At 41.8% G+C, this 27971-nt stretch overlaps 1 protein-coding gene across 2 annotated transcripts; it reads right to left on the minus strand.

Annotated features, from left to right (window-relative positions):
• On the minus strand, window positions 1–27255 carry macf1b (microtubule actin crosslinking factor 1b). 2 transcript variants are annotated; one of them, XM_017309430.2, is made up of 40 exons: window positions 26908–27253; window positions 21243–21979; window positions 20982–21038; window positions 20722–20892; window positions 20102–20268; window positions 19854–20013; window positions 19597–19681; window positions 19030–19274; window positions 18195–18314; window positions 17978–18085; window positions 17679–17897; window positions 17156–17359; window positions 16847–17078; window positions 16535–16761; window positions 16335–16457; window positions 16151–16252; window positions 15936–16037; window positions 15697–15861; window positions 14371–14526; window positions 14078–14275; window positions 12771–12899; window positions 12473–12643; window positions 12203–12358; window positions 11906–12112; window positions 11694–11813; window positions 9433–9602; window positions 9167–9326; window positions 8741–8935; window positions 7669–7794; window positions 7243–7386; window positions 5904–6092; window positions 5680–5794; window positions 5426–5592; window positions 5140–5302; window positions 4882–5036; window positions 4721–4795; window positions 4045–4162; window positions 3394–3539; window positions 2869–2989; window positions 1–2772 (listed from the first exon to the last, which is right to left on the minus strand). In XM_017309430.2, the coding sequence occupies exons 2-40, from the start codon at window positions 21897–21899 to the stop codon at window positions 2747–2749; spliced, it is 6351 nt and encodes a 2116-aa protein (XP_017164919.2). In that variant the 5' UTR covers window positions 21900–21979; window positions 26908–27253; the 3' UTR covers window positions 1–2746. The 2 variants fall into 2 exon arrangements, with proteins under 2 accessions (XP_017164919.2, XP_081473181.1); XM_081617055.1 differs by lacking the exons at window positions 1–2772; window positions 2869–2989; window positions 3394–3539; ... (3 more) ...; window positions 5140–5302; window positions 5426–5592 and having other exon boundaries at window positions 5904–6096; window positions 26908–27255.
• Between the last annotated feature and the right edge of the window lie 716 nt (window positions 27256–27971).

Below are 27971 nucleotides of genomic sequence, written 5' to 3' on the forward strand. Positions count from 1 at the left end.
AGCTGTCACAAAAACTTTTGATTTTATTAAGAAAAAAACAAATTTCTGTACAAGTCAATGTAAAAATGATTAGTGAGTATCATCTACATAATAGTCCCTAAATGTGTAGCCCGACTGGGTGCTGGATGTGGACACAGTTACAGTACAGGAAGATTTGGGTGCATAGCAACAGGACAGGAAGCTGGCTTTTTGTTTTTGTACCAAAGAGAGTATTCTGAAGTCCAGACATGACCATCATTTAAAAACCCCCAAACCTTAAAAAGATTTTTTTTTCTTTTTTTATGGTCAACTGCATAGACTAGAAGTAAAAGGAGCAACCGTCACAAACCTCAGGTAGATTAAGTAGAAAGCAACCCTTACAAATAAAGCAGATCCGTTGTTGATAACACATTGCAGTAGTAATTGGCCTCCAATGGAAGGTCAGAGTATAAAACAGGCACAGCACATCACATAATTCACCATTTCTACCCAAACAACACACACCTGTCTTCTCCCGGGGTTATTAGTGATCTTGAAAAGAGCTTGTTACATGTTTCCTGGGGACGATTAACAACAGAGAGCTGGGGTGAGTATTTCTAAATGGATGTTAGGTTAGACAAGTCAAGTGAAATATTTCAACTATTATTTTTGCTAAAAAAAAAAACAACCCAAAAAACAGTACTTTTACAAAAGGAAATGGTCTACAGCCCGTTTCCGTCCACTTCTCGTCAAACAAAGCTGTAAAAAATCTTCATTTCTTCATCTGAATACCAAATGCCAAATTTGCTTCGGAAAAGAAAAAAACAACAACATATAGATATATATGTATATATACATATGCAGCAGACAGACACAGAAAAGTGCATATTCATACGAACAATGTGCTAGAACAGAAACTTTTCTAGAAAAGCATTCAGCGTTATAAAGAAAGCAGTAGCTTTAAATGTTCACAGTAATGTTAAAAAAGAAACACTTCCATCCACAGGCAGAACCATTCCTGAGAAAAATAATCTCTACGGATCAATGGTGGGTCGCTGTATTTCAGTGCACAGCTCGTCACGCTATCTCCAGTGTATAAAACGCAAAATGTAAAACCATTGGAAGACATGTAAAAAGGTAGAAGACAAAATCACAATGTGGTCCTGCCAACAAGCATTGTCCTTATATTATGAAAATTATTACAAAACTTAAGGACAGCCTGAAGGGGCTGTCACATTGAGTGCTGTGAATAAGTTTTTATTTTTTTATTTTATGTCACTCTTAAATGTTTCACATCAAGCAAATTCAGATATCAGACACATATAGGTTGAATAAACACAAAGTTTTGCTTCCAAAGGAAAACTTTATGTATACAGAGTAAAAAGCTACTGGAATGTAATTGGTCGTATGTGAAAACGTAATCAACCCCGTCTTATTGAATCATGGATGTAGTCGTGTGTTTACGTTTATTTTCACTAGTCATTGCTGTTAGAATCAGTAGCTCACTTAAATAAAACCAATCACACAGTCATTTCTAAAGTTTTGTAGGGAAACATTTAACTGGAAATAAGTACATTAGTAGTATATTGCTAAAACATGAACATTTCTCACTATAAAATATAAAAGTCAATATAGCGAGAAATGTTCTTGTTGTAACAAGACATAAAATTTGAGATATAAGATTCATTAAATCGAGTTTTCATTTAAACAAGAAAGGTCAAAATGGTGAAGGATGTTTCAGTGACGCATAAAGGAAACACACTTAGAAGATGTAGATGTAGAGGGGACCTAATTGTAATATGACAAATGAACATAATTTTACGTCTTCTTACAACAAGAAACTTTATTGTTTTAACAAGTTTATTTTATTTTTTAACGAGATACTGCTCCTGTGTATTTTTCAGAGTTCTGACAGCTAAAGACTTCCGTACGGTGGAGCCACAGTGACAGCAGTGGGCAAAAATCCATTCACATTAATATAAAAAGTCTCATCACTGGTTCTTACATACTTGAAGTGGTTGTTGTTGTTTTACAGGGTGGCAGAGATAATAATTAGTTTATAATTACTTTTTTTCATACAGGACCAAGTTGGTTTCAGTAGCTTTTTCCCTTAATAAATGAAACCCCCATTTTAACTGTATTTTGTTGTCACTCAGTTCCATTTCGGTCTTATTTAGTAAATCTGAAGATCTGCAATGAGTTTAATGCTCTCAAATATTCTAACATGAAAATAAAAATCAGAAGTCTTTCAGGGCCAATTCAATTTTCACAGCATTGCAGTTACGCAGTGGTTTTGGTATGTTTACGTTTAATAATCATTTTTTTGGACACTCAAGAGGATCAGAGCATAACAGGCTTCCCACGCTGACCTCCGTAGTTTTACTCATTTTGTCGATTTGGCAAATCGCTGCGATGATCAGGTACTGTGTGCCCAAGCTTACAATCACAAGCACGAAAGAGTGAAACTGAATGAAAGCAGCTCTGAAAAGAGGAAGACTCTGGCTACCATGCAGTTATTGCTCATGCAGAACTTTCTACAGTCTACGTAATCGGGTTAATGTATAAAATGGCAAAAGTGGGAAAAAAAGGTTTCCGGTTGTCCCTGGATGGACTCTCTCCTGTTATCTGCACCGTCTTCATGCAGATCCTGTACAGTCGCAGTCAATATCCATCATCACTTTTCAGGATCATCTTTTTAAGATGGCATTTTGTTTTTTTGCTTAAGATGGCGATTCGATGCTCCGATAGCTTTGCTTTGGTGGAGTGCTGCGGTAGGAACAAGAGGTTGTCATGTGGGTAATCTCTCAGCTTCATCTGAAAACGAAAGACAGAGAGAGTTATTTCACCCTGTTATGTTACAAAAGAGAATGGAGAAACAAAGAGGCACAAAAAAACAACTGATTTCCTAACCTGAGGGTGAGGGGGAGTTGTCTTCCCCCGCTGCGACAAACTGCAGCTCAGACCCCAGAGCTGCTATGGAGCTCCGAGGACGGATGCACCGGTCACCTGAGAAACTCCGGCGGAGTAATGCCTGAAGGCCAGAAATGATAAACCAGTTAGCAGAGCTGTGGCAGTCGTTGGAGTAGAAAGTTTTTTTTAAAAACTGTTTTACAGGAAAACACTTGAATTTTTTTTACATTTAGAGATACAGGGAACTTTTCTACATTGATATTGAGCAGCTAAAGCCTTTTCTCTGACTACATCTCCCAGAATGCTGTGTGGTTCTGGATTGGAGTTCAATGAATATTCTATGTATTGAATATTCTGCCAGATGTTTTTTCTATTAATATTGATGTCTATCTATTATTATGTTAGAGATTTATTATCCAGCTCTACTACAGAAACAGAGCCGGTAGAAGCAGCAATGTTTTTTTTCTTTGTGGTCATTGAGTTCGGAACCACGCTGGGTTCGCATGGATCGGGCTGGAAGCTTGCCTTGCGCGTCATGGGGCTGGTGGGGGCAGAGGCACTGCTGTAGAGGCTCAGGCTGGAGTTGGACCGGCTCACAGTCAGACCCTTGGTGGTGCTTCCTGTCGGTGACAAGTACTTCTCTTTGATCTTCAGGTTGGTGCGACCTTTGACTTTTGATGAGAGAGAAGGAGAATTTCACTAAATTCTGTAACCTCCATTACTCTATTCATAACTTCCATAACAATTGTTTCAGCGTTCAAAATGACTTCATATGAGCTATTTAGGACCATATAATTTATTTGCCTGTCATAATAAAATATTGAGACATAGACAGTGATTAATCTAACCTATTGTTAGTTAACAATAGGTGATTTGTAGTACATGATTTGATGACGGAACAGGTTTAGATTCCAAATATAAAACATAACTATTTATTTTAATGAATCAATGTGGTAAGAATGTTCTTATAGATTGACATATGATGTAATAATCAGTTTATAGACATTTAATAGAAGTTATTAAGGAAATCCAAAGTAACACATTTCTGACTAAAATCTCTATCCTAAAATACTATTAAAAATATTTCTGCATAAGTTCAGTCATCATTAGATGGATTTAGTATTTCATTTTGTTTCCAACTCCTCTTTTTCATCTCTATGTATAAGTCAGGCAGACCTCTGCACGGGTCATTCTTAACCAGGAACTCATCGAGCGCCGTCCAGCCTCCTCCAACCCGAACCATCAACGTGCTCCGCAGGATCCGGACCATCCGCAACTGCTGGGAATCTCCAAACTTCAACAAAACACACAGGGAAGATATATCACATAACAATTCACATAGTGACACAAGTGAACGCATGGCAGATTAAAGCAGGGCAGATAATGTCATTTTAAAAGCTTACACTGCTTTGCAATTTTTCTTTTCATTTACAACCAAATTATTGTTTTTTTGTATTTTTATCAGGATTTTTATGTGTTTAACTAACTTTGTCTTGAGCAGTGTAAGGCAAAAGTAATCAATTCTTTTTTTCCCCCATTTTTTATTATAATTTTGCAAACAGTGATTATCTGTATGCAAAATACAGATTGACCACCTTTTCCTACACAAACACACACTATGTGACTATAACTGTGAAATTATGTAATACATCACATAAATACAATGAAGTTTGTTATTGTAACCAGAAAAAAAGATGGAAAGGTTCAGGGGGTGTGAATACTTTTTGTGAGTCACATTATACAGCAAAGGAACCTTCAAACTCTATGTCTTTTGGAAATTGTGTTAAAAAAGCTTTGATTGGTCAGACAGACCATATCAATCAATTGCTGTGCGTCAATTAAAAGGACTCACCCTGTATCTATTGGCACTTATTTGTTCCACCTGGAATCTCTTGGGGCAGTTACACTGTGATACCTGGCGACTCACCTATGAAGGGAAAAAAAGAAAACCCATGTTCGTAACGACAAATACCCAGCTTCACATTGAAACTTTAATGCACCTTCTGCATTTACCTCTTCATTAATTTGATCTGCATCCAGTGTTTTCCTGTAGGGGTCTCTGCTAGGATGGAGCGCGCTCACAAACTCATAGTAGTCAATGAAACCGTCGTTGTTTAAGTCGAAAATGTTTGCCACTGCATTCATCTCTAGAGAGTTGGTCGGGAATTCTACAATTAAGATGTAGGAAACAAAAGACGTGTACCTTTAAGAATCATTGCTGAAGTCATCGATTGGAGGTGAGCAAGAAAAAAACAGGCATGAGAATTTTACTGGAGGCAAGGACATAATCGGTGAACTCCTTCCGGCTGATCCGCCCGTCCTGGTCCCGGTCGATGCTTCGGAACACGTCTAGGATCCGGGACTTCAGATGACTAATCCACTGAATGTAACGCTTTCGCCAGATATTGAAGTCAAAGTTGGCAAATTCCTCCATCTGCAGAGATAAACGAAGCATGGTGACCTTTACGCAAATTGTTCCCGAGAAAACAGCCGGTATTCTCGCACTCAAGCAAGCAAATGTCTTTTATCCATGTTTTTAAAAGGAAAGAGCGAGGACCTCTCTGAGCATCTGCTGGTGTTGTTCCAAGCGATTCTGTCTCGCCACGGCCATTTGCCAAAGTTTCTGCCACTGCCTGACCAGCTGAATGAGCTGCGGCGTCTGAGGGTCGAGGTGCTCTAAGGGGACCGGTATGACAGGCGGCAGCTTCATAGTGCTTCTCCTCTCTGTACAACGAAACATATGACACATGCATTTGCATTTGATGGTTGTGTGTGTTCACTGATTACATGCAGTCGCTAGACCTCTCTTACTCGCAAACGGCCGCTTGATGGGGGAACCTCGGTGTTTAGGAAGGCTTTTGTGTTTGCAGGACTTCGTGGCATGTTCGATCTCTGGGAACTTTTTCTTCATTTCCCCCATGAACACCTGCCAAGAGCAAATGAAAAGCTTGTTACATAGAGACATGTGTATGTTGTGATGCGATACCTAGTAAGTTTGTGTCCTGGGTAGAGTGCAGGGGAACGACGGGTTGTACCATGTGCTGCTCAATAAGTTCTTGGTTCTGCTCTGTTGTCTCAGACAGAGGCTCTTCCTCTCTGAGGATGAGAGACTCCTCTGCTGATGAGATCCAATCCAATAGTCTCTGGACATCTTCTTTCTCTTCTTCCAGTGCTGCCAAACTGGCCTGGATCTTCTGAGCTTGCTGTTGGGCCCATGTCTGAACCTGCCTCCGAAAACAGGTAACGACAGTGTTTCTTACAGGTTAGCTTACGTTTACCATTAGTGGTTTTTGGATCAATGATTGTCTTAAAACAATTAGCCTATTGCTGTCAACTGTGGGTTAGGTTTCAATGCCAAAAATAAGATTAGTGCACACCCAGTGGTGGCTATGTCCTTGTTGAGCCTGCCTTTATCCATTCCAAATCTGATCTGATTAATGATATGCCGATATCAATAACTGAGTGGTCAGCCCTGGTAAACGAAAAGGCGGCTACTCACTTGCATTAGCTTTGGATAGGCTAATAACTAGCATGTCAAGGCTGGTCAGACACTGGATTGCCTTCTCAGTCTGCTGGCCACTAGCATGAATAGGCCAACATTAGCATTGTATTTGCAGGCATTAGCCTTGGATAGGGTGGCAGCTAGCATGCTTAGTCTGATCACCTTTGACTCATACTTTTTATTTAAAGGAATCTATCAAGACAAATGGTTGCCTTGACATGTTCTTCTGACAGAGTATACTGTAATCCAACGTCACACCAATCGTAAACATGCTGTTTTGTACGGAGTTGAAGTTGGCTTCCAATTCGGCAACCCTCAAACTGTGTCATAGTTGACAGCGACTTGGATATCAATGTCAGTTAAAGTGTATTTAATAGAGAAGCATTGTGAGAAATTGTTTGGTGACTGGAAAGGTTTTCAGCTTAATCGGTCCTACGGTGACCAACCGACCGACCAAGCAACTGCTTATAGATCATGCTAACAACACTCATGGGTGTGGATGCTGTTACTGAGAGAAGAACATTCAGGTTAGCTATTTTAAGTAAAACTGGGTGTACTAAACTGAAGTATAAAATTATGGCGCTATTTATAGGAAGATTCTAGCTAATCACTGAGTCATTCAGGTTGAGAAAGAGCTTTTCAGTGGATAATAATAGAAGCTTTCAACATCTGTTTTGGAATATAAATAATCATAATCACTGCTAATGGCAAAAGGAATAAAAAAAATCATTTCTATGTATTTCTTATGTCCTCTGATTATAGCTCTCTAAATCTGTATCCTGATGTCAAAAATTAACTAAACAGATTGGAATTTGAATGCAAATCTCTGATCAGTGCATCTGTAGTTTTTATTGTGGCATGAAGACACTCACCTCCTCATAGCGAGTCTTAGTGACACTGATCCAAGATTTGAGGGTTATTATGGAGTCTGGGTGACAAGAGGCCAGAATCTCCTCACCCAAATTCTGGATGTTCTCCAGTTCCACCGCTTGAGCGTGTAAGATACGTAGTGACTCCTGTGCGGGAACAAAGAACTGATTCATTTCACTAGTTTTTTTCCCAACACCAAAAGCTTTTATGCTGAAATGTCTAAAACAAGCTGCTATTAGCTATTCTCACACACGACAAAACGATTAAAGTGGAGAAAAAAAAGTCCGTTCTGATTTTCATACGCCACCTCTGTCTCTGTCCTTGAGCTTATCAACAATTGCATATTCAGCAGCAGACTCTCTGGAGCAACTGAGATGGGAAAAGAAATGTTTCCTCCTGGGAACGCTGCAATATCTGGTTACACTGACCTCATGTTGCTTCTGGAAGGCAAGCAAACTATTCTCCTCCTCTGGTATGACCCCGTATTTCAGGATCCTCTCTGCTTCTGTGAGCCTCTCCATGAAAGAGTGAACGAGACCATCGAACCTCTCAGCCTGTGGAGACAAAAGGAAAACACACATTCAGGGGAGTCAGATTTTCATATAGAAATCCTCAGGCTATGATTATTATTGCTAATCATAAGTGCGATTAGCAATAATGAGACACGTTTAGTACCGCGCAAAAATGTTCACGCCACTTCTGCGTTATCTGCATTTTGTCCTGTTACAACAACAAACTTCAGGGTGTTTTACTTTGATACCGTGTGGCACATTAACGCAATGTGGATAATTGTGAAGTAAAAAAATGAAACATATTTTAATTATAAATAAAAAGTAAATTTGTGGTTAACATTTCTAATGACTCAGACAATATATTTGAGTTGTGTCACTTCCAGCTTCATACTGTATGTCATGAATGAAATAATTGGTAATTCTTCTTTAAGTCTTGTTACAGATTCTAATTCATGCCAAGGTTTGAACTTTGACATGGCCATTCAGACACAGTAATATGCTCATTAATAAGGTAATAAGAGCAAACAATGGCTGCTCCATCACTATAATGGAATCCCAACTTCAACTGTATTAACTGTCTCAACGCTGTTAAATTGGGTCAATCTCAGTTCTGACTTCCAAAGTAAATTAAAGGCAGCATTATTTTGGCAGTCGATGAACTGGCCTTTAATTAGAAGTATCAAAGTTAAAGGAGCTAATACAAATGTTTGTAATGTTGTTAAGATTTTTATTTACTTCTTTATTTTACTTTATACCTTTTGTGTTGCTGAACCGTGTGAAGTTCCAACAAAACCTACCAAAGTTGTTGCTTTTAGTGTTGCAAAATGTGAAAAGGGGTAAAGGGTGTCTTTTTTTTAAAAACATTCACTTCCAAGTATTGTTTTCAAAAAGTTTCCAAAACTCAGTTCGCTTTTTGCATTACAGAAATCCCAATACGAGCGTGAATCTGATGTAGTACCAAGCAGAGCGAAACCAAGGCAGTTTGTACCTGCTGCAGAGCCGCCTCCAGCCTGTCCTGTTTGCTCACTGACAGTCTGCACACGGCGTCCCAGCGGCCCTCCAGCTCCTCCATCTGCTCCTGCAGCCAGTGAGCGTCTGCGGTGCTGCTCCTGGTCAGGTCCCTCACCGAGCGCTTCAGGGTCCGTATGCAGCCGGCTCGCTTTCCCAGCTCCTTCTGGAAGGCCTGACAGATAGAAAGACACAACCTTGATTCCCCAGAAGACCGGATTGGTGAAGATCATGTGGTATCAATTAATGTATGAGATCTGTGACTAAGTAAGACCTTTGAGAGCTGTGCAGCAGGAACGATACTAAATATGGAAATGCAATTGATTTCAACTTGAATTTAAATTGTAGGCTGACTTGAATATTCTAAGGAAAAATAAAAATTTTTTTTAGCAGAATTAAGAAGTACCTTATGTTTGTCTATGAGATTGGTGACCATGTCTTTGTCTCCACCAACAGGAACATCCTCAGCCAGATGGGGCTCTGCTCTGTACAGCCAGTCACTGAGCGCGTGCAGAGCATCAGTGAATCTTCCCGAGAACAGCAGGGCTTCCTCTAGCTTATGTTGTCTTAAAGACAGAAATCAGAGCAACAACAGTGTTTTGTTTTGGGTTTTTTTTAACCAGACGTATCAGCAGGTAGAACTATGATCTTGTCCTGTTTCAGTTTTACTACCTCTCGATAGACTTGCCACCAATGGTGTCCCATGTGTCTCTGAGTTCAGCCAGCAGGTTTTCCAGATGCTGCCTGTCATGGCCGCTCTGTGCCTTTTCGTGGAGGCCGCGGCCGCTCTTCAACGTGGCGTCGTATATGGGCCTTTTCGATCTCAGCAGTTTCTGAAACTCCTGTGTATCGACAGGAAAGAAAACAAATGATGAAATATGTTCACATGAAGTATTTTTTTAAACTACAACCATTTTATTTTCTTCAGATTTAGACATAAAATGGTCACCGGTATCACTGTAAATCAAAAAAAAATTCCCTCAAGCCTTATTACATTATTTTTCATGAGATGTCAGAGAACTTTCTTCAGCTGTATGGATCTAAGTGTGCACAACACCGCCCCTCCCCCAGCCGTTGCTGTGTACATCTGGTCAGCTGGCAGAAAGATGGTAAATTGAACTCTTTGAAACCATTTACACATTTATAACACTTTTTACACAGTTTGGCAAGTTGTTAACAAGTAATAGCACAGCATATATTATCTTTTTAGAGTCCCACTGCTACTCTATAAAGTGCAGACATGGGATAAGCGGTATAATATCCTATGAAGCACCTGAAGAGCAGAAGTTGTGACTAGTGCTTTAGGTCTGTCATGATACGGATTTGGCTTTTTTCCTCTGCTCCCTCCCTGCCCTTGTCTGCCCTGCTTGCTCTGTTCTTGTCCTGTCTTTTTCTAGATTTTTGGAGCCTTTCTTCGCACATCCTCCAAATCTACAAATTATGGATCTGGTCAACCGATCTCTCAACGCAATTAATCAAATTTTCTCGACGAGAAGACTGGGCACAGGAGAGCCCTCTTGTCCTGTGGGGACACACCCTGCGGGATTCACTCTGGATTTATTCATGGTAACAGGATTTCTGCTGTTTGGAGCTTGTGTATTCCTGGCTTATCGACAAATTTGTGACGGACTTGGCCGAACTAGCAAACACTCGGACTGTTGGTGTGGACAGAGACACAAGTTGGATGTGAGTCTTGCTGAGACTCGCAGCCCAGCTGGGGACTCTAAAACTCACTAACGGGATGAAATTGATCTTGGAGAAGCTGCTAGTTTCGGCTCAGTGGAACGACCAAACTAATTTGGATAATTGGAAACTGAAATATATCGGAGAGACTTTAGGGAAGATTGAAACTTATAATCTCCCCAACCGAAGACGTTCTGTATTTGAATTGGCTTTTCTCATATTTCCAATCTTCTTGAAGATATGTAAACATAACACTCCTTCCCACCTCACCTCCTCCTGTTATCCATGGAGCTGTGGAGCTGAGCACTCCCAAGGACATTCCTTGATAACAACATCTTTATAGGACTTCTGCCGGGAGGCTGAGCAACGTGGTTTCATGGCCCTGTGATGTCACCACCTTCACTCATATCTTTGTTTTGACTGAATGTTGCCATTTGCCCTAATGTGTCCTTTCTTCTTTTTTGTTTTATTTTGTTAGAAACTCTGGAGTACTCACTTTTAACCCAGAAAAGGAATTAGAACAAAGTTGGAATCCATAGACTAGTTTATGAGTCAATCTTTAGCTTATATTTTAGAAACCGTAGAGTACTCACTGTTTAAATGCAGAGAGACTCCTGTTATTGCAACCCATAAAAGGAATTAGAACGAAGTTAAAATCCAGAAAACATTTTTCCAGAACAGGATTATTACTTAGAAACTGTGGAGTACTCATTACTTTTACAAATTTAGAACACACTTAGAAAGTCCAAAGAATATTTACTTATACTTGTCTAGCATCCCAGAACAGGGATTAGAACTTCGAACCCAGAAAAATGACCTTAGCAACTACTTTTTAGACTCCTATTCTTCCAAACCAGAAAATGAATTAGACCAGAGGATACTTACTGATACTTATCTACCAACCCTGAAAAGGAGCATCTAGTTTATTTACTTTACTTTGGGTCAACATTATTAGCTTTTTCTTCTTTTGTTTTTTCCTTTGGTTTAGTGATTGAGTTTGTTTTAATTTATCATGCAATTAATTGATTTATTATTTATTGCGACAAGCCTACTTGTGTTTATTATTTTCTTGTGCGATTTATTATCGAATCATGAGCTTCCTTAAGATATTAAATTCATTATATATACTATTCATTATGTTCATTTACTTTACAGTGGGAATAATTGTTGTTTTTTGCTTTAAATTAATTTGTTTAGTTCCTGTTTTCTATTAATTTGTTATCCTTTTTTCACCACAGTGAACCTCATACCTTCTGCTCTACTAGTTGCTGCTTTATCTCCTCATGGGACGCTCCAATCTCCTTATGCGTGTCCAACGTTTGTTCAACCTCAGTCATCCAGTCCACAAGGAGGCGCCAAGATTCAGTAAACTGAACATAACAGAAAAAAGGGAGGAATGCATGCCAGTCTTTTTCTACGTGCCTATTTTTTATGTTTGTGTTGTTTTCACATCTTCTGTTACCTGCTTGATGTGTTTCTTAACGTCCTCCAGCGTCCTGCCTCTCTCTGACGTTCGCTGCAGGAGCTTCTTGTGTCGATCCTGAACCGTCAGTATCAAATTATGGATGACGTCGCAGTCTTCCTTCCTGCTCAGCTCCGTTAGCCTGCATCCTGTGTTCTCCACCGACGTCTTCTTCTCGCTGTAGCCGTTGACCTCATTCAGCAGAATCTGTCCCCGTAAAACACAGGCTTTTAATCCAAACACACATCGTTGAAAAGAAAGACAAAAACCTAAGTGTGATGTTTTTGATAAAGCGACCTTGTGTTCTTGAAGCTGTGTGGAAATTGTGTCCAGAATGAAACTTGGAGCAGGGAGATCCTTAATGGACTCTTCACACTCGCTCATCTTTTTTAGCAGTTCTTGGACGCTGCTGTGAAACTCTTTGGCCAGACTCAGTCCCTCCGTAAGCTTAGCCTGCATGCAAAGATTTGCTCTTCAATGAAAGTGTTATCAAGCACCAATATGCCTGATACAACAGCTTTAAAAAAAATAATTTTCCTTGACATGACATTTAATTGGATTAATTACTTTCCGCTCCTGGACTTTGTTGTAAACAGATGTCCACTTTTGTTCGAGTATAGATAAGCTGTGCTCGGTGCTTGACCCCTGCACAAGGTCCCCTCGCTCCAGCATCCCGTGAATGGCATTCCTCACATTTGTGTAGGCTTGAACTTTAGACTCCATCTCATTACACAACTCCTGTTGGAGACAATACAATTAAAAAAATTCAAGAAAATGATTTGCATATTTTAATTCACGAACAAATCTGTGCATTGACAGCAACCACCCCTCCCCCTGCATTTATGAACACTGTAATGAGCGTTACCAAATGTGCATTAAGCCTTTCGCTTGCAGAGTCTGGCATGCCCCAGGTGGTTTTAGAAGAGGACAGCCTCAGGTCTGTGTTCTCCAGCCACTGTATGAGATCCTGGATCTCCATAGTAACATCTTGCACCTGTAATAAAACAAGATGTACTTTAAAGGAGAAAATAAGTAAATGAGTTTATGTCAACAAGCTTGTGATTGTAGCTCCATTGATAAAGTGAAAATTATATACAAATAAAAAAAAATTGCAGAATGTTGGTTCAATGGTGGCATTGAGCTCATCTGCACTTTTTCCCAAATCTTTTTATTTAAAATACTCAGATCCTTTATGGGAGTATTTCAAAAAGATTTTTTTCAATTAAATGTTGCATTTAATGTTGCACTGGAGCGGTTCGCTGCCGAGTGTGAAGCGGCCGGGATGAGGCTCAGTGCCTCCAAATCCGAGGCCATGGTCTTGAGCCGGAAAAGGGTAGAGTACCTTCTCCGGGTCAGGGGGGTCGTCCTGCCTCGAGTGGGGGAGTTTAAGTATCTGGGGATCTTGTTCACGAATGAGGGAAGAAGGGAGCGGGAGATCGACAGGCGGATTGGGGCAGCGTCTACTGTGAAGCGGGCGCTGTACCGGTCCGTCGTGGTGAAAAGAGAGCTGAGCCAAAAAGCGAAGCTCTCGATTTACCAGTTGATCTACGTTCCCACCCTCATCTATGGTCATGAGCTTTGGGTCATGACCAAAAGAACGAGATCACGGGTACAAGCGGCTGAAATGGGTTTCCTCCGCAGGCTGGCTGGGCTCTCCCTTAGAGATAGGGTGAGAAGCTTGGTCATCCGGGAGGGACTCAGAGTAGAGCCGCTGCTCCTCCACGTCGAGAGGAGCCGGTTGAGGTGGCTCAGGCATCTGGTCAGGATACCTCCTGGACGCCTCCCTGGTGAGGTGTTCCGGGCACGTCCCACCAGGAGGAGGCCTTGGGGAAGACCCAGGACACGCTGGAGGGACTATGTCTCTCGGCTGGCCTGGGAACGCCTTGGGGTTCCCCCGGAGGAGCTGGAAGAAGTCGCTGGGGAGAGGGAAGTCTGGGCCTCCCTTCTGAAGCTGCTGCCCCCGCGACCCGACCCCGGATAAGCGGAAGAAAATGAATGAATGAATGGATGGATGGATGGATGGATGGATGGATGGATGGATGGATGGATGGATGGATGGATGGATGGATGGATGGATGGATGGATGGATGGATGGATGGATGGATGGATGGATGGATGGATGGATGTTGCATTACTGACAATGGCCACCAGAGGGAATCAGACTATCTTTACCTGACTCAGTCTGTTTTCTAGTTCCAGCTGCCTGCGCTCAGTCTCACAGCGGACAAACTCCCAACTTTCATTCACTTCCTCCAACTGAGACTGCAGACCGTGCGTGTTGTCCCCAGACCCGGCCTCCAGCAGCTTCCTGCCAGCCTGGTTCAGAGACTCAATGGTGCGAACGTGAGACATGACATCATTACGCAACACCTTTGAGGACAAAACAAAAAGAAGGCCAAAAGAAATGAGAAACTTGATCTTAAAACGTTTTTTTTTTTTTTTTAATTCAAAAGTCCATCACCGACCTTGTGCTTAGCCAGCTCTATTTCGCAGGTCTGCAGGTCCATGCTGATTGGCTGGTTGCCATGCAGTTGCTCGGCGGTTCTGGAAAGCCATGTGTGCAGCTCGTCCAGGGTGTTTTGAAACTGGCCCAGACCCAGCAGAGCACACTCTAACTGATGCTGAGCACATAACATGGATAGAAAATGTTCACACAATTATTGATAATTGTGACATTAAACCAAACATACATTCACAAAGTACCTCACCAGTTACAACTTGCTAGCATGGGGTTGAACTTCATGAAAGCCTTAGGGGCTCCTGGCATGCATTCAGCAAGATGTCAGAAACATTCCTTAGAGATTTTGATTCATTTTAACATTTAGCATTTTGCAGTTGCTGCAGATTTGTTAGCACGTCTCCTTTCCTCCCTAGGGTGTTTTATTGGGTGGATATAATGAATTCACTGTCATGTTCAGGACAATGAGTTTGAGATGATTTGTGATATGATGCAATGTCAAGTTGTAAGTTCCCACCAGAAAACAAGCATATTGTGGCCATAAAAGGTGGTCACTGAGAATTAATACTTAGACTGTTATGTTTAGACAGTGTTCACTTGGTGCTAAGAGGCCCAAAGTGTGCCAATAACGTGTCCCTCACACCATTAATGATCCTCCACCAGCATAAACTGATGATATTGTACAGAATGAATCTGTGTTTTGTGAACATTGCATCAAATTCTGACCATTAATTTTGACTCTTATCGCTGAAATCAATCAGGCGACATTTTTCCAATTATGTTATCCAATGTGGGGGACTTTATTAATTGTAGCCTCAGTTTCAGGTTTTGTAGACAATATTAATGGTATTCTGCTTCAAGATTTGATGTGTTGTACATTCAGAGATGGTTGTAAAAAGAAACCAACAAAAAACAACAATAGTTTACAATAGCAATAACAACGTAAAAATAAAAACACAAGCATGACATTAAATAGGTTTTTTTGACCAAATAGTTGCCCCTCACTCAATATTTTTGTTCTTTTCGTCACCCTTATATATAATCTTAACCTTAACCTAAATCTCTTCATACTTGGTCTGAACAATAGCAATAACAACAGTGAATAGTTATATTACTATGTAATGCTCAATGCATTAAGTTACTGTTATGTGATTGGTTGAGTCAGTACTTGTGTAAACAAGCAATTGAACAAGGTGCACCTGATAAAGTTGCTTGAAGGTGTATGAGTTTCACAGAAAAGTCAGCTATCTACCGCAAAATCCAATTACTTAAAAAGAAAGTAATATTTTAGTCAATAATGAAAATTAACATTTCTAGATTAAACAGTTCCCACCTGTCTGTTCACTGTCTCAGACTCCAGACTGTCCCACCTCTGTCTGAAGTCACACAGCAGAGAGAAGGAGCCTGGACGCTCCAATCCCGGAGACAACCGGCACACAAAGCGATGGTTCAGGCTCTCCATCTCAATCTTCTTCTGGTACAGCTCTCGCTTAAATTCCTGGGGCAGATAACAAAGGTTAAACGTGGGAAGAATATTCAGTTATTTCATGTTTAGTTCATGTATGAACTCACCTTTAGATCACATAGCTGATCTTTGACTGCTTCCAGGTCAGTTCCCACTGTAAACTCCTCTGTAGATCTCAACTCCGCTGACTTTAACCACTCAAACAGGCCCTATTAGTGATATAGTCTTATTTCAAAACTTTAAACGCGTTTATTTACCTGCACTTAAAGATGGAAGTTGCTATTTGACATAAAAGCTCTGTGTATTGTATTCCAACACTGACCTGCATTGTATCTTGATAATGAAGCGCCATCTGCAAGGAGTCCTCTAGCTTCTTGTGAGAGTCGGTCCAAAGTTTGCTTAAATTGTTCCATGTGCAATAAAGCTTTATGACAAAATAAATAAAAGGTTTCACTTAACTCTGAATCAGAGTTAGAAAAGGATTCTACTGAATAAAACCTTCTTACTTCATCCACGCTCTTTGTGATGTCTGGTTTCTCTGTATCGCCACACGCTACCATCAGATCCATTCCAAGAACGCCAAGAGTGTCCAGGTCTCCTTGCAAGCTGTCTATATCCTCCCTAAGCGACTAAAAGACGAGAAAGTTGTTACATTATGTTTTCTAACAGTGAAGTTTTTATCGTTTAAATGGTTTCAACGACAGACCTGCACGCTTCCGAGGCTTTGCCTGATTGTTTCAGAGTCTGTCAGAGAGGTGTTGAGATCCAAAATGGCCTGCTGCGTATCGTTAAGGGCACTCGTCATTTCGCTGACGTCGCTCCAATACTTCAAGGCGAGATCCAGAAGCTTCAGCAACCAGCTCTCCCTCTCCTGAGCCTGCTTGGAAGTCTCATCCCACATCTGGAACAGGCTGGATACTTGACCCTGAATCGCTAAAAAGCACAGACATCACAAAGGTGTTACTCTTTGCACAGCTATAAAGCACTCTGGGCTTGTAGTGTCTGAGACGAGAGTTACTTGTGCCAATTGAATTGTCCCCTGCCGCCTGAGTGTTTGCCAGCAGTTCGTCTGCCTGGCCTTTGACACTGTTGAGACCCAGCTCCAGCTTGGACAGCTCAGTAAGGGTTTGCTTGTTGTCTTGGATCTGTTCCTGGATCCTTGGTGTGAGACCTTGTAGAGAGGTGGGTGTCTGGATGCGACTGCGCAGACGGTCGAGACTCTCTCTGATAAGGGTCATCCTCTCATTCAGCTACACGATTGAAAGCAGACGTGAAGCCGCGTTCTTGTGGAAAAACTCACAAAGTGTCAGACAAAAAGCCTCCTTACTTGTGTGAATCGGGGTAAGGACTCCTCGAGGAGACCGGCGGTTTCTCGGACGCGCTCTCTGATGGCATTGTGTTGCTCCTCGGCCGCCGTCGCCTTCAGAGAGAACTGCTCACCGTGAGCGGGGTTCAGTTCTGACAAGCGCTTGGCTAGGACGCACAGGCGCGCAATCAGAGGTCGGTGTTCTGCTATCGACTCTCTGAGACCCTTTGCAAAGCAAGAAAAAAAGGTTTGAGAACAGTTCAGCAAGCTTATTTTTCTTTGCACATAGAATAAACTGAATGAAATGAATCTCTAAAATAGAAAGAAAATGAGGAGAAAACACATTCGGCCTCATTTTCAATCACAGAGCAAAACTTCAATTATTGTACATCAGGGTAACCGATACCCTGTTATTAAGTAGATTACATCAATGAATTGGGCTTTGGCAAATCGGCTCATTTGACCAATGAAAGGTGTTGGCATCCAAGGAATAAAAGGGCTTCTTTGAAGACCAGGACTATTCAAAGGGGCAAGTCTCTTCTACCTGCAAGAGGTCCTGTTGTTCCCGGAATGCTTCATAGCTAATTGTGCTCAGGGAGAGCTGGCCAACGAGCTTCTGGGTTTCGTCCAGCCAAGGCGACACCTCGGCCTGGCCCTCGGAGAACTGGGCCAGAAGCGACTGGGCATGCTCCAGCTGCAGGACCACATGGGCGTTGGTGGCTGAGGTGGTGTTGCAGTGTTCCTGTAAGGCTTCCAGTGGCGTCTAAATAGAGATTGAACTATTGAAAAGGGATATATATATGTATATATGCGTCATCGTGAAATGAATGACGCATATATTACCTGTAGATCTCCAGCTGCTCCTTCGTCACTGTAAGTCATCAAGATTTCAGCGATTTTCACCATCTTCTCAATGTTGAATTTGTGCTGAAGGATCTCTACTGCTAAAATCTAAATCAGATGACATATTTTGTTTTATTTTAAATGGAATTCCTAAACATTCTCTGTGTACTCGGTTTGACCAAATGCATTTATTTGACGGGTTGCACGTTGTTCTGACCTTCTGTTCGTTGAGTTGTTCTGCTATGATCTTTGGGTCCAGGTTAATTGTTTTAAGCTTTTCTAGATTGTGTGCGGTGTCTTTGAACCACGCCATCTCCTTCACCACAGCTTGTTCCAACTGGAAAACACAACCAGATGTTGGCAGGTCAATCGCATCATTGACTTTAAAAATGTAGAGGAGCTGTTTTGGAATTATTTCAAATACACACTGTAAAAAAAAAAACGGAATTAAAGAATCCCACAATAAAGTAGACATCAATACCTCTTTCAATTATTGTAGAAGTGCTTGATTGTGGTTAAGAAATAATTTATTAACCATACACTGTAAACCACTGAAGGGGGAGCATTTCCTGCTCCTCCAGTGCCGGTCTCAAGCCCGCATAAATGGATAGGAGTTGCATCAGGAAGGGCATCATGTGACAACATGTGAGCCAAAACAAACCCACAGATCACCAAAATGACTGCCATACTGTATTAGCCCTGCTTAACCATGTAAGCAAAGTGATTTTTCACTAAATTCCTGGGTTTTTATATCTTGAATTAGCATGTTGTCTTTCTTCTTGTTTTTATCCCCACTGTTTAGTTCACTAAAAATGGAATTTCATTAAACAAAAAATGCCCTTATTGTGATTGTGAGTGCATTTTTGTATGCTTTTATATGCAGAGCACTCTGTAGACATAGAAGCTAAGATGGTTTGTGAAACTGAAAAATTAGTTTATCACACCGTTTTTGTTCCACATGACGTGTACCGACGCTCACTGACCGAAAACAGCAGTGCTCCTGTATCCAAATACCTCGTTTGGATTCCAGTTCTTGTCAACGGAAAACTCACCCTCTGTCTCTCAGCTGCACACAGTACTGCATCTCCTACGTGCGTCTGTGCTCCTGCTGCTCCCAGCAGCTCCCTCTCAATGCGGCCCAGCCACAGGTGGAGATCCTCCTGGCTTGAAGTGCAGCGGCTGGAGGCTTCCAGGGCCTGCTCCAGTCTCTGCAGCACATCCATGCTGCTCAGGTTTAGCACAGAGCAACGGATGCGCAGAGCATCCATCTTCTCCTGCACCTGCTGCGCTTCCTCAGCTGAAATGATAATGTTTGCAGTTAATTGCATAATAGCCTCACAACTCAGTACATTTAAGCATTATGCAGCCAACTTGCTTAAATTCAAGGCAAACATCAAAATGAGAAAGAAAGGGAACGGGTGAGCAGCTTGAAGTAGGGGTAATGCTGTTCTGCATCCAAATGATCAGAATCCCTCTTAGGCACCATTTTTTAAAAAATGTTTTATGGAAGATGAATGGCTGAATAGACAGACAGATGGATGGATGGACTTTAACAAAATTTCTTCAAAAGCATAAGTTTCCAGAGATTAAATAATATTACGGTGTACAGTACATCTTACCTGAAACTGCTTCCTTTAAAACTTGACCTGACATCTTTACTTTTCCAAGTTCAGCCATTTGGACTTGAATCTCTTCAAAAATAGCCTAAAAAACGATTAATATTTCTGAGTTAGCTTTATTTTTGTACCGAAAACACATAATTATAATGTTGAACATCTTTTTTTACTGTTTTCAGACGGTAAAACAGTAAATGACCACTGACAGCTGATTAAACCACAGCATTATGGCTAATGAGTACACATGGTAGGTCACTCACCTTGGCCTTCTCTGTGGCGTCCGACAGATGCAGCATCACTCTCTCGGCGTTTCTCAGCTCAGCCAGCGACTGTTCTACAGAAATGAACCACTGCTGCAGGCTGTCTACTTCTTCCTGGAACTGCTGGGCTTTGGGCAGAATGAGCTCCAGACATTCCCTCCTACCAATGGTTTGATAATTAATCAGCGAGGTTTCCGGAGAACGTGCAGCACAAATGAAGTGACGCATTACCACTAAAAGTGTCTGACCTTTTCTCTGCCTCCAGCTGCAGGGCCTCCCACTTCTGTTGAAGAGTGGCGAGCTTGACCTTTGCCCGCTCCCCCTCTTCTCCCGGGTGGGCCTCCACCAGCCGAGGACCCTCGACCATCACAGAGTCCATGCTACGCCTTCGGTCTGTCAGGAGGCGCAGCAGGAGCTGTGAAACCATAAAATATCTCTGGTTCTAAACAAACGTCTTTATTCACAACATTAAAAACATACAAATATTATTGTGCAGAAGATACACTTGCACATTGATGCCTAAGAAGAAACACCAGGGGTTAACACCTATCACAACCCTACACTTTCAGCCTGATTTCCATTAGATACACCGAGATATGTCTCATGTTTCAAGCTTACATTGTCTGGACTGGTTTCATCCCCTCTAAAGAGGACATGTTTCTCATAGCCCACAGACATTTTCACAAAGACTAACTGAAGCTCATTGTTGCGTAGAACGCCACCTCTTCATCACTAAACAGAGCAGAGGTTATCTCACAAAGGAAACCCTTCCATACTTTAATCGTTCATTTTTATTCTACCTGTTTTAGAATATCAGAAACATTTCTTGAAAAAGAAAGCAGGCAATGTAGTGCTCTGAATGTCAAACCTTCTGTTCTTGAAGCTGTGCCTTCACCACTTTGACCTCTGAGGATGGAGGTTTCTGATTGGCTGTGAGCTCCCCTATCTCACTGACCCATGTAACCAAAGCATCCAGATTCTGAAGAAACATTTCAGAATTTGTGGAAGCATCCCTGAGTGCCAATGGAGATTTAGTTCCCTATGAGAATGAAAAGAATCATAGTTTAGGTAGACGTCAATTAAACGTTATGAGTTTAATTGTTGGCAATCCAAAAGTTTAAGACATACCCGCCACCTGTCCAAACTGGAACTCTGGTCTGAACTTGACTGCCCATCGCTCTGGAGCTGCAAAATAAAGCAAGTCCACGTGATGTTTCAGTTTATAAAACGTTACCACTGAAACGGAATCACACTGCGACAACCACAAGCTATTGCTCTAAACAGAGAGATGACAGCAAGAAATTAAAGCTGAAAGGGTGATGGAAAGAAAGGAAAGGCTGAAATGACGGACAGATACAAATTGTCAAGTTTGAAAAGCAGCGTCTCAACCTCAGCAAGCTCCTCTGCTACACCGTTCAGGACTCTAACGGTTCTGGTGACTATGGGGTTGCCTCCTTTATCTCCTGGAGGATACTCCGTCACCTCCACGATCTCAGTCACGGTCGTCTCTGTCACCTCGGTGACTTCGGTCACCTCGCGTGATGCAAGAGTTTTCCATGACCAGGGGCTTCCTTCTCTGGAGTCTCTCCTCTGGAAGCTGGCCCTCCTTTCTGCAGCAGTCAAGTCGTTGTGAGCAAGGGGAGATCTAGCAAACTCCGGAGGCAACGTCCTCCTCGTTAGTGTCCCATTTCGGGATGTTTTGATCGATGACGGGCTGCTATGCCAGGCATTTTCCAGGGTACTGCTACTTCTGATTGTGGAGGCAGGGGAGCTTTGTAGGGGTTTGTCTGAGATAGGCGTTTGAGCACCCTCCTCCCTCTTATGGTCAAATTTATCAACCCCGCTTTCTTTTTCCACCTCTTTTTCCTTGTTTCCATTCTCTCCGAGTTTATCCCTGGAGCCCTCGTCCCTTTTGACCACCCCATCTTGTTCGGAGGGTGGCCACTCCTTTCGTCGTTGGTAGCACTCCTTCAGGAAGCCTTCATCAGTCCTAACATGCTTGGATTTCTGGCCCAGACAACTGGGCCTGCTGATGAGATTACCCATAATCCTTCAGCCCACAGGCTATTGAGGCAATAGGTGAAGTCAGGCCCCTTGGCCATTCATGCAGATGATCCTTCAGCTACCTAAAATGAAACAAGGGGGCTCAGCATCGGTCATTATGTTCGTACAATGCTTTGCAAAAGCATTTATACCCCATGAAACATTTGCATATTTGGACATGTTACAATACAAAGTTTTCTGTTTGGATCTTATGTCAAAGACAAACACAGTGGTCAATAATTGTGAAACGGTAGGAAAAGAAGACATAGTTTTAACATTTCTTTTACAAACATCCTTAAAGCTTGGCATACTGGAATGTGAACCTCCTCCCTGACTTTTAGCAGTTTTTCCTTCAAGATTGTCTTGTATTTAGCTTCATCCACATATCCATCAATTCTGACCAGCTTCACTGTCACTGCTGACAAAAATACGTGATCCATGATTCATCGTGAGGAGGCTGTTTTCTGTGTTTTATGCTCCATCGTCTTTTAGGTAGCTCCAAAATGTAGTGGCGTTTTGTCTGCCTATAGAACCTTTGTGTGCATGTTTGTTGTGTACCCCATTTGCTTTTGGCAAACTGGACTTTCATGGCTTCCTTTCAAAATTGTTTTCTTGACACATGATATGGTAAATAGATTGAATATATATTGTTTTTCTAATAATACTGATCACTCTAACTGCTGTTTATGCCAGAGCCACGTTCACTCAGTCACACTTGCAAACAAGCACACATTCAAACACTAACAAGCAATTCAGTAGGTAACTTGGGGATGAGTTTCTTGCCCAGGGGTACGTCGACATGTGGTGGGAGGAACCTGGAATCCAGCCAGTCAGTTTATTTATATAGAGACCAAATTGCAACAAATATTGTCTTAAAGCTCTTCACAGCACGATACCCACCCATCCCCAAAATTGTACCTGCTATGTAGTGGTCCATCAAATAAAATCCAATTAAAACTGAAGTCTGCGGTTGTAATGTGGCAAAATGTGAAAACGCTTAAGATGTCAGAGTAAATACTCTCCTATAATAAAATGCATTTTCATCACTATAATCCACACCTATAAAAAATGCTCTCAAAGCTTTCATGTAGCAAAGTTTGGTCCCAGGATTGCCCTGGTCTAAGCACTGAACGACAAGAGAGAACTAAAAATGCTTCGTGGCCTTGATTTTTCCTCTGCCCTTTCCTATTTTACGTCTGCACATTCTCCCAGCTATCTCGCATCAACCACTGAAAAAATTCTGCGCTTGAGAATCGCTGTGACAGCCTTGCGGAGGATCACAGTGTTGAGGCTGGCACAGACAAAGCAGTGGCAACCTGCCAACGCTCTCTGTAACTCAACTTGGATCGGCTCTGGGGAACCCTGTCGGGATCTGATGAAATATGACAGCCATAAAAACATCCCCTCCTTTCTTTATGGGACGACAAGTGAATGGGTGCTTTCGCTGCACTAGCCAAACCAGCTTCTTGTTTGGCTAATATTTGTATGATTCTACAAACACTCTGCTTAAGACACTGTTTGCTGTTCCCTCACTTTTGTGCCGTCATTGTTTTGACAGAGGTTAAAGGTTAGTGCAATTATCCTGACAAAGACCGTCTGAGGTGAGCCCGTCAGGAGATCACAGGGAGGGTTTCTGTTTAAGCAAAGTCCTCCCTCTGAGATGAGGTTACGCTGCTCAATTCAGAACTACATAGGTCAGCCGAAGACATGACTGGTGACTAATGATCTGGTTCAGGATTGAAGGGAGGGGGTCATCTAAAAGGAAATTAGAATATTAGCTTTCAAGACGTCTTTAGATTCCTATTTTTTGCTGTGTGGATACATGTGATGGTCATGCTGAATGAATGACAGAGGTTAAAGGTTAGTGCAATTATCCTGACAAAGACCGTCTACAGTAACTGTAGTTACTTACTGTAACTACAGTAATCTGAATCTGCAGATTATTGACCAATAATAATAAGTCTCGACATCCATCTAGAACCGATGTCTTGGTCAAACACTGTTTCTCAACCCTGGTCCTCAGCGCCCCCCTGCTCTGCATGTTTTAGATGGGCCTCTATTCCAGAACAGCTGATTCAAATGATTGCATCACCATCAAGTGCTGCAGAAGCCTGTTAATCACCTAGAGATACAATTCAGGTGTGTGGCAGAAGGGAAACATCTAAAACATGCAGGGCAGGGGGGCGGTGAGGACCAGGGTTGAGAAACACTGGAACAGGATTTATAGATGATAATGACATGCTGATTGATAAACTAGAAAAGTGGCTTGGAATCCAGTGATGTTTTAGCTTACGGTTTAGATCTTATAAAGGAACCTGGGACTACTTTTTGTCATTTTCCAATTCTAAAGCTGAGCAAATGGAAAAAAGACCTGTGGGATCCCTCAGGTCTCTGTTCTCGCGACACTTTTATTCAATATCAGGATCATCCAGAGCTGACCCATCTATCCTGCTAGCACCGTTAAGGAACATGTCAACATCTGATACCATATCTTTGTTGGTGGCAAATATTTTTTTGATTTCTGTGTCACCACATAACCACAGTCCCTGTCACTGATAGTCATTAAGTTAGAATGTCCAGAACATCTGTTAGGAGGAAGGTCATTATTTTTTCCAACCTCATATAAAAAAGTCTAAAGTTGTTGTTTTTGGTCCCAAAAAATGCTAGGTTTGATTAGCAAGGTGGAGTGAGGATAAAGAATTAAAGCATTCAAGAAAATTAGGTGTTGTTATAAAATCAATAAGCTGACTACCGGTTTAAAAAGACACTACTTGAATAAAGAACCAAAACAAGACACCAGATTAGCAACTTGTGGTTTTGTTTTTAGTGGGTTAGATTATTGTAAAGGTGTCTATTCTGGTTTCTGTAAAAATCCAATCAGGCACCTGCAGCTCATCCAAAATGCTGCTGCCAGAGCACTGACCAACACCAGGAAAACGGATCATATCAAGCAAGTCCTTAAGTCACTGAATTAGCTCCTTATTTGTAAAAGGATATATGTCAATAAGAAACTCGATGGTCAGAAACTGTTGTTTCTTACAGCAGGTTTGCAGAAATGTTTATTGAAGCTTTGCTGTAAAGTCAAAATATTATGTTATCAATCCATTCGTGTATTTCTTAGCTGCAGCTAAAGTGAGGCTTTTATTTTAGTTATCCCTTACATCTTGTTTTCATTGTCGTTTACTTATCCTTTTTTCATATTTTTCCTATAAAGCACTGGAATTTTCTTGTGTATTAAAATGCTATAAATAAACTCGTCTTGCCTGCCTCGCCTTACCTTGCAGGGAAATGAAATTATGCTGAATCTGCAGAACAACAACAGCAACAAAGAAATTATGCTGACATTGGCCAAGAGAAAGTCTCACCAAATAACATGTAAACCTGAACGTTTTCAATCATTCAAACACATTAAAGTGCATTTTTTCGTGAGGCGAGAATGTAAAGATGACCTACTTTGATATGATGACTCGATGTGCATTGGTAATTGCCTGCGTTACGCCCGTCTCTGCTGAGCAGATGACGCCGTCCCGGGGTCCACGGGGGAGCAACACAGTCGGATCAGAGTGATGCCCAGACAAAAGCCTTAGCCTCAAGATCAATGATTACTTAGTTAGCTCAGATCCCCACCCAGCAGTCTCCTGAGGAGAGCAGTGGATGTCAGGCTGTGTCCCACATGGGTCACCAGTTCATCAGAGAGGGTGTGCAGCTTCTGGTTACTGCGCCACATGTGTGGTCGTCTGCTAAATTACTCATTTGCTCTTTGGTGAGAACACAGTACGTATTAAGATGTGCTAACTGCTAAATTGAACACTGGGATGCTATTATGACTATGCTTACCTCCACTCTACCCTACAATGAAAGGACTACAGAGACGGTAAAGAGGAAGGTTTGTTCAATCACAATAAGGCATATCCAGTAACAACACTATGACCTACATTTGTTTTGTTCAATGAAATCAAGACAAACTCCGTCATTAAGCCTCAAGTCTGATTCTGAAATGTTTCTCACCTTCTACATAATTGTTAGAAAGATAATGAAGGAACCCATTTCAGTGGTTTCATCATATAGTACATGACCAAACCATTCCATCACTTAACCTATAGAGAAACGGCTCTCTATTAGGTTTCTCTGCTTTCAGCTTTGATTTATGACTGCAGTCCATTAAGGAATTAATGAGGTTAAGGCCAACATTAGGAGGGTTTCTCCAAAGCATAACAAGATAAAATTGAAAACAATGTCAGTTGTAAATGCAAATTAAATAAACAGCATGTTTCGATTTTACGTTTATTTCGGCCAGAGTAGATAATTTGGCCGAACAATAAGCCACAACTGGGTATCTGTGTAATCCCTAATGTCTTACATGTTTCTAATTTAGTCAGTCTAACGTCTCAAAAACATAAACTGTTTCAATTTACAGCCAGACGCAGAACAATGACAGCAGAAAGGCCCATAATGTTGTTATGCAGCTGCCTGTTGGTTTTATCTTAAGGGAGGTCTTGAAGTAGTAATCACTGGAGTGGTCCCTAATCAAAGATGGCAGCTGTGCATTTTCCCATGAGACTCATAACATTAAAGGTGGATATATAGTGCCAGGTCAGGTGTTCCATTCAAACAGCACTGTGAAAATCACATCTTAGATTGTCTTAATGAAATTACCGGGTTTTTTTTTTTGGTTTTTTTTTTACAGATTTGTTGGCTAAATGAAAACCTAATTAAAGGAAGAAAATCTAATGACAAAACACAATTGTCAATACAAACTGTTGAATATAAGACAAAAAAAAGTAAATAAAAAATGCTCACAATTGAATGTTCCGTTCACATATATGTACTTACAAATGGAGAATTTTATCTTCAGATGAAATATTTTATGCAGTTAAAGTAACTTTGAAGTAAAAACTTACTTTCCTTAATTTAACTGACCGATAATGCCTGGAGCAGTCCCTCTCTGTGTCGGACCTGGGTACATTTAGGCAGTTTTGGCGGTTAGAAACCCACGTGAAATCACACTTACCCAAAAAGCAGATCAGACCCCAACGGCATGAGTCAAGGAATCCGGCTGGCCCTCAGTCACCATTCAAAAGGGTGAGAGAGAGAAAGAAGAAAAAAAGAAAACGTCTTTGTTTGAGCATCCTTTGAACGGCCTCTGAGCCCCAACATCCCAAACTGAAGCTTCCTCAAACACGTCCGCGCGCATGCTCCGGTCCGACACACAGTCAGGTTCCACTCATTAAACCACGCTCCACGTACAAACACACTTTCCAAACACGCTCGCACATGCCCCGATAAACTCCTGCTTTTCCCGTTGCCCACAGCCACGGACAAACAATGTCCTCCTCTCTCTCTCTCCCCCCCACACCAACCCCGTTCCGTGCTCCCCTCCCCTCCTTTCACTTCACTTCTCCTCCCACCAGCTCTCCCTGCTCCTCTCCCTTTCTTCTTTGTTGTGGGAGCCGTGATAGAGGAATTCCTTCCCCTGTTAGAGCCGCCGATGGGATAGGGCACCCAGAAGGAGACAATGTATTCCAACGGCTCAGCTGAACTCCCACAGCTCCTGGCCAAGAGAAGTTTTTTTTTTTTTTTTTTACAAAGAGGTTAGATTGTACCCGGTGCCATTCTCACCCAGAGCTGCTGCTCAGGTTGCTCCTGTACCAGCCGGCTAGGCAGCAAAGTGCCCTCTTTACCTTCTCAAGGTTTTTTTTTTTCTCCCTCCCAAACTCTCCCCCCTCCATCCCCGGTTCCCATCCAACAAAAGCCCCTCCTCTGTGTCTGACTAAGGCTCAGAAACTCCATGCTGCTTTTTGCTTGAAAAATGGGATTGGAGGGAGAGGGGGGGGTCAAAAATAAAAAAGGGAGAGTTTTCTAAAGACCCCTGAGGCCGTCCTCAAAACTTTCACATGTTAAGTGACAGCTGCTTCAGCCCTTTCCTTCTCTTGATGGCGAAGGAGAGAAATGCAGGCTACCACAAAAAAATGGACCCACACCCACCCTGCAAACCACCCAGTCATGAATTCATCCCCCCCCCCTTTCCCACTCCCCCTTTGCCACCTTGCAGTCTCCCATTCAGAGCCAGTTCAG

This window comes from Poecilia reticulata, chromosome 16 (assembly GCF_904066995.2).
Source record: "Poecilia reticulata chromosome 16, P_reticulata-male-v2, whole genome shotgun sequence".
Lineage (NCBI taxonomy): Eukaryota > Metazoa > Chordata > Actinopteri > Cyprinodontiformes > Poeciliidae > Poecilia > Poecilia reticulata.

Excerpts from the sequence above, each read along its gene's own strand:
- macf1b (XM_017309430.2), bottom strand. The coding sequence starts at position 21,899 with ATGGGTAATCTCATCAGCAGGCCCAGTTGTCTGGGCCAGAAATCCAAG. Across the intron at positions 21,039-21,242 it reads TAGCAGAGGAGCTTGCTGAG|CTCCAGAGCGATGGGCAGTC; the intron begins GTTGAGACGCTG and ends TTTATTTTGCAG. Across the intron at positions 20,014-20,101 it reads CAGCTGGAGGCAGAGAAAAG|GAGGGAATGTCTGGAGCTCA; the intron begins GTCAGACACTTT and ends AACCATTGGTAG.